Source organism: Nicotiana sylvestris, chromosome 4 (genome assembly GCF_000393655.2).
Source record: "Nicotiana sylvestris chromosome 4, ASM39365v2, whole genome shotgun sequence".
Taxonomy (NCBI): domain Eukaryota; kingdom Viridiplantae; phylum Streptophyta; class Magnoliopsida; order Solanales; family Solanaceae; genus Nicotiana; species Nicotiana sylvestris.
This window is the reverse complement of record NC_091060.1, coordinates 75075582-75085645: the sequence shown is the minus strand read 5'-3', so window position 1 is coordinate 75085645 and position 10064 is coordinate 75075582. Positions and strand designations below refer to the sequence as shown.

At 35.4% G+C, this 10064-nt stretch overlaps 1 protein-coding gene across 2 annotated transcripts in view; it reads left to right on the top strand.

The window, feature by feature from the left end:
- The first annotated feature begins 5100 nt into the window (after positions 1 to 5100).
- The window catches only part of LOC104220734 (probable inactive ATP-dependent zinc metalloprotease FTSHI 5, chloroplastic), a 70220-nt gene continuing 65256 nt past the window's right edge, over positions 5101 to 10064 (top strand). For both annotated transcript variants that reach the window (XR_011406781.1, XM_070172024.1), the window contains exons 1-2: positions 5101 to 6224; positions 6782 to 7253. Coding sequence is in view for 1 of the 2 variants with exons in the window: in XM_070172024.1 (XP_070028125.1) it covers positions 5278 to 6224; positions 6782 to 7253 (1419 nt within the window). In the remaining variant the exon portion in view is untranslated. The remainder of the gene's footprint in view (positions 6225 to 6781; positions 7254 to 10064) is intronic.

Sequence of the window (10064 nt, the reverse complement as noted above, 5' to 3'; positions counted from 1 at the left end):
GAAGAGTACTCATGAACAGAATATCTAAGTTTTGTATTTCGGGATATTAGTCCATTCTCGTATTTTGAACCGTAGACTTGGAGATGGGCGATTTTGCTTGGAGATTTTCACACAAGACTTTGGGGTAAGTGATTTTTACTTATTTTTAATATTATTTTTAAAATCTACATGCATTAATAACACCTAAAACATGGATTTTGAGGTAAATTTAGGGGGGTTTCTCACAACTTAAAAGAGGAAAAATTAAGGATTTGAGCTAAAATTTGGACTTGGATTTGAAAACGAAATACATATTTGGACTCGTAGGGTTATGGGTAGTTGGGATCTACTCCTTGACTCGATTTTTATCATATAAACCCGAGTTAACTTTTATTGACTTTTGGGGGGTTGATCAAAGATTGAAACTTTATTGTTTGAAATTGATTCTTATGACCTTGTTTGATGTTTTTTAGTTGTATTTGACTAGATTCGAGACAGTTAGAGGTGGTTTCTAAGGGAAAGGTGATTTTTGAAGGTTGATTTGGGCTTGCTAAGGTAAGTTTCTTGTCTAATCTTGTGTGAGGGAATAACCCTTAGGATTTGACCCTATTTGTCTAATTGTAATGTGTGAAAAGCAACGTGTATGCGAGTGACAAGTGTATATGCGTGTGCTATGTGTGATTTATGACCCGATTAGACTTTGATCTTCTATTATGCCTTATTTTGATTGTGTGCTCTATGATATATGTTTAATTGTTTGTATGACTACGTAAACTTATCCTTTCATACTAGAGATCATGTTTAGGATTATTATCTCCTAATTAGCCAAGATGGGCAATTATGAAATTATTGGTATAACTGATTTAGCCGTAGTCATATCTCACATCTTGAGCACATATCCACACTTTATTATTGTTATTATTATTATTATGTCCTTGTGCACCTTATTGATGAATTGTCAGCATAGGTCTCTTTATGATAAATTGGTATCTTATATTGTTATGATTATAGCACATATGAACATATTGAGCGGATTAGTTTGGTGTTGGCACGAGGTCTCTTCCATGCACATATTGTGGTGTTGTGGCACAAGGTCTTTGCCGTGCAACTATAATGATAGTGTTACTGTTTTGCATGAGTATATTATATTGTGCAACGTGTGGATTTGGATCCACCCCTAGGTTTGCCCTCTTATGTTTCTTTCTTAATGGCGTACACGAAGATTATGGTAAATTGACTAATGTTGGTGGATTCTAATATAGAATCCGATGATGGAGAATTTTAAGCATAAATGTGGAAGCTTTGACCATGCAAGTGAATCCTTTATGCCTTATTAGGCATTTTGTGAGCTTTTATGTTGAATTTTAACATGCTACTATATGCCTCTATTATTTGTAGATGACTCGATTGTCAAGGTTGATTTATCTATAATGAGTTGATATCTCTTGGTTTGGTAGTGATGCTATTACATCTTGTTATATTCTTGTTGTGAGTATTATAATTGCACAGATTCTTGATTAGTGAGTATAACGTGATTTTAACCTCGTCACTACTCCACCAAAGTTGGTCTTGATACTTACTAAGTACACGTTATCCCGTACTCATATTACGCTTCTGCACATTTTGTGTAGATTCGGACGTTGGCAGTAGCGGATCTTAGGAGTGAGCATTGTTTGCTAATAGAGAGGATTTAAGGTAGTGTTGCATGATCATTGCAAACCCTTAGAGTCACCTTCCTTTATCTTCATACTATTATTCATATATTTAGACAATATTTTACTATTGAGACATCTCCTTATATTCGGTTGTAAAGCTCATGACTCTATACTACCTGGTTTTGAGAATTTGATATTATGGTATTTGTGTATTAGCTATTGTTGAAGATTTATTTCGCTATTTATGTTATTTTGGCCATGTTATATCTTGTTTCGCTGTTTTGCATCTTTATTTCATGTTGGCTTACCTAGTCCAAGTCTTATATTGGGGGTAATATATATGCGAGGTGACGAGCGTATATGTGTGCACCGTGGTTATTTATGATCCCAGTAGATCTCAGGTTATTATATGCCTTCTTTAGCTATCGTGCTTCTTTGATATCGCATTTTCTCAATTTGTATGACTACGTGAGTTGTTATTCATGCTAGAGATCATATCTAGGCTATTTGCTTATTTGTTGAGGCGTGATAGGGCTATTTTTGCTATGTTGAGCTATTTGCCTTAGCCATAGTCATACTTTTCAGTCATGATATTATATCCATGTGTTATATCTCTATCTCTATATAGTTTTTATATATTATCTCACATGTTGTTGGTATCCTTGTGCGGGACACGAGTTTGAGTTGAAAGGTAACACGTTGGTATATTTCGTGTGGTATATTGAATTATATTTCTGTGAGATGTTGGCATACCGAGACTTGAGCAGATTGATAACTGATCTTGAGTAATAAAGTCGTGTTGATATTGATAGTGAGGTGACATGTACGCTAGTCCCCATAAGAGGTGACGCGTATACTAGGCCCCATATTGGGCTGAGTGATATTGACCGTTGACTTAGATCTGATCAATACTTGGACTAGGATCTGCCTCTCTAGAGTCAGGTGATAACCCATGTTACTTTGCCCCCGGAGTAATATGTGCTTAGTGAAGGGCTTATGCCTCGTACAGTGCTGATTGTGTGTGTGTGTGTATGATACAATCCAAGGGCAATTTGCCAGGCATCGTGAGAGTGCTAAGAGTATGATTAAGGGATACTTGTGTTAGACACTATGAATGTGCTGAGTTTGTGTCTATGTGATGATTTAACCGTGGAATTATTGATTTGGCATGTATATTTGATATGCAGGTATAAAGTTATGTTTTTCTCATGCTATTTGGTGTTTGATGTCTCCACTTGATGTTTAAGCTTGAAAACCATAGTTTATCTTGATAAATCTCTGTCTGAGTGTTTTATATGGAAAAAGCTGATGCCTTAACTGATATTCCTGAAAAGCATGTCTATTTCTCTTTTATTGTTTTAGAGTTGAAGATGTTATTATCTGAGCTACTTCTCCCTTATATGCTTTTATTCTGCTGTTATTGTTGTTGTTGGCTGTGGAAAGTAAGCAACGGACCTTGGCAGGATTGTCACTACTTTCATCCCGATGTTAGGTTTGCTGCTTATTGAATGCATGGGGTCGCTTGTACTTATACTATACTCTACACTTCATATGTAGATCATTGATCGTGGTAGTTGCCCGTGAACCGGATCCGGACTAGTTGGAGATTTCGAGGTAGCACTTCTATTTCGTTCGCAGGCCTTGAAGTTCCTTTCTTTATTTCATGTTATCACTGTTTAGTCTTTTCGGACAATGTTATATTTGACTCAGACTTTGTATTTACTTATTCTATAGAGCTCATGTACTTGGTGACCCAGATTTTGGGACGATTTTCAGTTATATCGCTATTTTGACTTCATTTATTTACATTAATCTGTAGTTGAGACTACTTAATACTGTTATTGAAATTTATTTATACGTATTGGTTGTTGGTTTGTCTAGCAAGCAGTGTTAGGCGCCATCGCGACTCCGATAGAATTTCGAGTCGTGACAACTTTATATTGTCCCTTACCATTTTTTTTGGTAGGAGCTATAAGGCCAATCACTTCATTACCAAATATCTAAAAAATCAAAATATTAAAATCTTAAATTTGTGTTATTTAACAAATCGTAATAAAAGTATTTGGTGTTATGTTTTATTTATTTTTAGTATTAGGTTATAAGGATCTATGGGGCATGATTTCTTTCTTTGTTGAACTAGCAAAATGGGATTAATATTGATCGTTTTTGGAAACTTATTTTTTTTAAATTTATATTAAAACCCAAACACATTGTTTCAATGCATAACAATTATGTGATTTTTTTAACGGCAAAGGGCTAAATATATCCCTTTACTTTCAAATATTGTTTGTTTGTACCCTTCGTTATACTACTGGGTTATCCATACCCCTACCATCATACTTTGGAACAAAAATACCTCTATTGTCATACTTTGAAACAAAAATACCCCATATTGTCATACTTTGAAACAAAAATACCCCTATTTTGGATGGAGTGCCACGTGACAACACTAGATTAAAACGACCCATTTCTTTTTTTTACCCGATCCGTTTTTAAAAAAACCCACAACCCAACCCCTATTTTCATTTTTTTCCATTTTTTTTTTTTTAAATTTCATTTTTTTAAAAACGAAAATATTTTGTTAAAAAACAAAACAAAATAAATTCTGTTTTTACAAATTTGTTTTTCCAGTTTTTACAATACAAAATTCTTTAAAAAAACTGAAAAAATGAAAAAAAAATTCAAAAACGAAAATATTTTGTTGAAAATAATGTTTTCAGTTTTTAAAAAACGAAAATATTTTGTTATAAATAAAGGATTTTTTTATAAGGTATATGAAATTTTATTTAACATATGAAATGAAAAAGAAGGTAGAGAGTGGTGTGTGTGTGTGTGGGGGGGGGGGTTATTTTGGGTAATATAGCAAAATTAATGTGTATAAATATGGGGATAAAAAGAGATAAAACAAAAAAAAATATTTTCGTTTTATAACAAAATATTTTCGTTTTTTAAAAACTGAAAACATTATTTTTTCAGTTTTTTAAAAGAATTTTGTATTGTAAAAACTGGAAAAACAAATTTGTAAAAACAGATTTTTTTGTTTTGTTTCTTAACAAAATATTTTCGTTTTTTAAACACTGAAATTTAAAAAAAAAAAACTAGAAAAAAATGAAAATAGGGGTCGGGTTGTGGGTTTTTTAAAAATGGATCGGGTAAAAAAATGGGTCGTTTTAATCTGGTGTTGCCACGTGACACTCCATCCAAAACAGGGGTATTTTTGTTTCAAAGTATGACAATAGGGGTATTTTTGTTCCAAAGTATGACGGTAGAGGTATGGATAACCCAATAGTATAACGAAGGGTACAAGTAAATAATATTTGAAAGTAGAGTGGGTATATTTAGCCCTTTTCCGTTTTTTTAATAATTGTATACTCATTAAAGTAAATAGAAAAAGTTCAAAAAGGGAAAGAAAAAGAGGAAAAAAAGAAGGATAATTTGCAAAAAAGAGGAGAAGAATGGAGGGGGAAGAAAAAATATGAGCACCCTTTTGCTGTAATCCCCAATTAACTTTGCTCGCCGGCTCTTTCTCTGGTTAAAACCCCAGCGGTCTTATCCTTCTTCTTCAACTTTCTCAGAAATGGTACTACTCTCCCAATTTCATGCGCTATAACACCAACGTCTTAGCCTTCATCACCGCCCTATTATGTATACTACTGCTACTACTACTCCATTCTTCACTTCCCCTACTCCTCAAAATCCATTCTTCTATCGCCCTAATAACCGAATCCGCTTGAAAAAATTTCCTATTAAATCTTCCTGTGAAGGAGATAAACCCAAAAATTCTCTTCCACTTCCTATAACTTCAGCTCCAGCTAGACTTCTTCTAGAGTGTTCTATCACCAAAAAAGACACAATTATACCAGATAGGTATAATGATGACCAAAATCCTCTGAAACCCATTGTAAAGCCTTTAGTCTACACATTATTCTCTATTGCTTTTGCATTCTGCCCCATTCTAGGATTTCAATTGCCTCCTGCTATCGCTGCTCCGCCCGCCGCAGCTGAGCTGATTAACAAAACAAAAAAGAAAGGTAGTAGTAAAGGGGAAGAGAAGGATGGCACTAGACATGTATATTCACATTGTACTAAGAGATTGTTAGAGACGGTCTCGGGTTTGCTTAAAGTGATAGAGAAGGTGAAGTCCGGTAAAGAGGATGTAAAATGTGTGGAGGGAAAGCTAAAAGATGTGAAGATGAAGAGGAAGGAGTTGCAAGAGGAGATCATGAACGGTCTCTATGTGGAACTGAGATTATTAAATGGAGAAAAAGGCGTGTTGGTCAAGCGTTCAGAGGAGATTATTGATGTAGTGCTGAAGATTAAGAGGGAGGAGGAAAGTTTATTGAAGAAGGCTAAGGGCAATGAAGATGCAGTAGTAAAGGGAAAAGCTGCGATATTGGATGAGGACGTGAGACAGAGTGAGGAGGAATATAATGGATTGTGGGAAAGGATTGCTGAGATAGATGATGAGATTATGAGGAGAGAAACACTTGCATTGAGCATTGCTGCGAGGGAGCTTGCATCTATTGAGAGGGAGTGTGAAATCTTGGTCAAGGAGTTTCTAAGGAAAATGAGGCTGGAAAGTATCACGAGGTAAGACAATATTGAAATTTTAGGTCTTTGCTACAAGTAATGATAGCAAAGCAGCTGTGCTTCTTTTAATCTAACACCTGATATTGGCATGAATTTGGCATGGAGCTCTTTTGTTTTATCTGTGCACTCAGGTTCAGGGAAAATCTGGGATGCAACTGCCCCTGTGCACGTACTAATTTAGTTGGCACCTAAAACATATAGCTCTGTTGTGAACTGATTGTTTTTTCTTTCTTTTGAGGATTTAACCTTGTAAATTGTTCTGGTGTTTTCCTGGAATACCTCATCTAGACATTTTATTGCTTAGTTTGCTATTATATTAGCTAGAATTTAAGTCCATCTCCAATTTTACTTGTTCCCTGGTCAGCTATTCTACTTTATGCTGGTGACTAAATAGTTGACATTTAGCACGTTATTCTTGTAGGCTGTAGATATCCTTTTGTTCTTTAGAAGAGGTTAGTTTTGTCTAATACTATTTGTAACAAAACTTGCTATCTGATATTGTTTGTGAACTATATTGTTCCAATCATTTAATATACTTGTGTTCTATGTGTTTGCAGTGTGCCTAAAAACTCTCTCACCAAGCTTTCTAGATCTGAGATAAAAGAAGAGCTGCAAACTGCCCAAAGACAATTATTAGAGCAGATAACTCTACCCAGTGTTTTGGAAAATGAAGAGAATGTACTCCTTTTTGATCAAGACTCTATGGTATTTGCTCAGCGAATAGAACAAACACTTAAGAACTCCAGAGAGATGCAACAGAGTCTCGACAGTCGTATTAAGAAAAAATTGAACAGATATGGTGATGAAAAACGTTTTGTTGTAAACACGCCAGTGGATGAAGTTGTTAAGGGTTTCCCTGAGATTGAATTAAAGTGGATGTTTGGAAACAGGGAGGTCGTAGTTCCAAAGGCCGTTAGCCTCCATTTGCATCATGGTTGGAAGAAATGGCGTGAGGATGTTAAAGTAGAGCTCAAGAGGGATTTGCTGGAGAATGTTGAGCATGGTAAAAAGTACATGGCTGAAAAACAGGTAAGTTTTGCTGAAATGCTTAGATATGCCTGCTTATGTTAGGTAGTGCAATCATCCGCTTCTACTTTTGCCTTTCTATTACTATCAGTTTGATAATTTATCATTAAATTGATCATCTTGGAATTCCTCTTGTGGCTCATCGCAATCCATAGCTTATCTTTTCCTCTGTAGTAAGAGTTACTTTGTATCTAATTAGCTAGTGTTTCTCAGTAACTGTTTGTCTCATATCTTGGCTTCGATTTTGTGATCTTGAAGTGTGAGACTCTACATAAGTGAGGGGTTGGTACATTATAGATTGTGGGGTTGTGGTCTCATGTCTAAATAGGTGCCTGTTAGGTTGGATGATTTTCCCTAATAAAGTTCACTTCTACTCTAGGGATAGCTGTTTTTCCTGCCAAAACTGCTGTATTGGGTATCAGCAATCAGGAGAGAACATGAAATACTGCACCTTTAGAACTTGTATTAACCGATTTCATGGTCTAATCTTGAATGCTCCATTATGTGCCCCAATGAGGATAGACAGAAGAGCAGTCTAAAAAAAATAAGGATAGGCAGAAGAGAATCACATCACCAGTTATTTTTATGCTCTGGAGCAACTTATAATCAGGTTTCAGTGGTAGAATTAGCTGAATATATGGATACTAACCTATGCCTATGCCATCCGGCCCTCTCCCCAGAGGAGAAATAAAACCTAGCTCATTAGGAATGCTTACAGGTTACATTTGTCTTAGCATGAGATCCTTCTGTTTTTAATTTTCCTGTTTGTTGGGCTGAGGGTGGGGACTGCATTCTATGAGATCATATAAATGTGCTCAGAGTGTGACTGGTACATGCTGAGGATCAATCTATAGGAATTTTCTAGTCCTTTTTAAAGATAAATGATGCTCCTGCAAAACACCAATTGACAGAACTAGAATTGCCGACGACAATAGTTCATTTTTTTTTTCATTTTGTTACAGGATTTTTGGGGCTTTTGTTCCTTTGATATTTCACTTAGATAACTCTACAAACCAGGTTTCTTCATTTTGACTAAGTTCACCCTCTAAACCATTGAAGAATCCGTTGTTGTGCGCTAAAAGGTACTTACAAATTTTTGCATCAAGAACCCTCTTTGTAGAGAACCATATTATTTTGTGGATTCGCTGCAATTCGGTGTACAGCTTGCCTATAGGGTTTCCCTAGTTATTTTATTTGCCTTATATGGAAAAAATGAACGTAGCTCAAGAAGGGGAAAAGAAACTTTGCTCTTTTGTTATGACGACTATTAAGTGTTTATGATTACTATTTAACTTGCAATAGACTTTGAACTGTTTATTTTTTAGTTTTTAAATCGGTAAAGATAACTTCTATTTTCTCTGTCCCAATTTATGTGTCATACTTTCTGTTTTAGTCTGTGCCGAAAAGAATGTCATACTTCCTTATTTAGAAATAATTTGACTTTAAAGTTTTTATTTACCCTTAATGAGATGATTTATAGCTGTACATATATCTATGGTTTTTTGATAAGGTAAATTGTATTAATCAAAAGGGAGAGAACTCCCGTATACAAGAAGTATACCAAAAAGTAGAGAATTTACATTAGATCATGATTCTCTACAAAAGACGCCCAATCTTCTATACAAATAGGGGCTATAAGAGTGCCTATGGCTTATTTTAAACCACAAGTTTAAAAAATTTTCACTTCTTTCTTAAACTTCGTGTCCAATCAAACACCACCACATAAATTGGGACAAATGGAGTATATTAAGAACCAACATTGTCATACGGGTACTACTAGGAAACATAAAAACAAGGCAAAATGAGCTCTTTACAAATTATGCAACGAGCAAATGAAGTTAAACATGGTGGTAGGGTCAGAGACATTTATATCAGCCATGTTACACCAAAAATTAAGCCCCCAAAAAATGTGTTTGACATGTATAATAGTTTTCTTTTTGTCGTCAAACAACCTTCTATTTCTTGCTTTCTAGATGCACCATAGCTGGAATAGTCTTCCATTTGTTGTTCGAAGAGCATTGTGTACCTTTCCCGTGCCATCACGGCAAAAATGATACGACTTTTTTGGGCATACACCAATCAATTCCCAAGATGTTAAGAATAAAATCCCAATTTTTTTTGGTAATTTGTAATGGAGGAAGAGATGGGTGTTCAATATGCTCTTCACATAAGAGACATCTGGTACAAAGCTGCAGCCCTTTTCTGCTGGTTGCTTTGCATGAGACAAGCCTCTTTGGCCACCAACCAAGAGAGGCACTTCACCTTGAAAGGCTAAACCTTTCCAAATGATCTTCTAAGGCCATATGACATTCTGAGGGGATGTATGAGTAGATATAGAGTACAAGAACTAATAGAGAAGTTGCTTTTTGGATGCCCATTAAAGATAATCAGAGTTGAAAGAAACCAGAGGATATATGCTTAAACTTAGAATGTCTAATAAGGATAGGTACCTGTATAATTCCCAATTATTTAGATTCCTTTCGACAAACCAGCCATTGCCAAATATCATGCCAAAATCTTGTGCTCCTACCATCGCTTACATTTAGAATAAAGTTCACAAAGGAAAATTCCCATTTGGCTCTAATTTTTGTTTCCCCATACCAAGTGGGGGAGGGGGAGGAACATATTTGGATATTCAGGGATTGAGAAGTCCATAATTAGTGCATATTACGACTCTCTAAAGAGCATTTTCTTCTTGATTGTACCTCTAAATCCACTTGCAGATCAAACTGTTGCGTTGTTAAGTGCCTTCAATTCTCTAACCCCCAACCTTCCTAGTTTCTTGCTTTTTGTGACGGTCTTCCACTCAGCCAA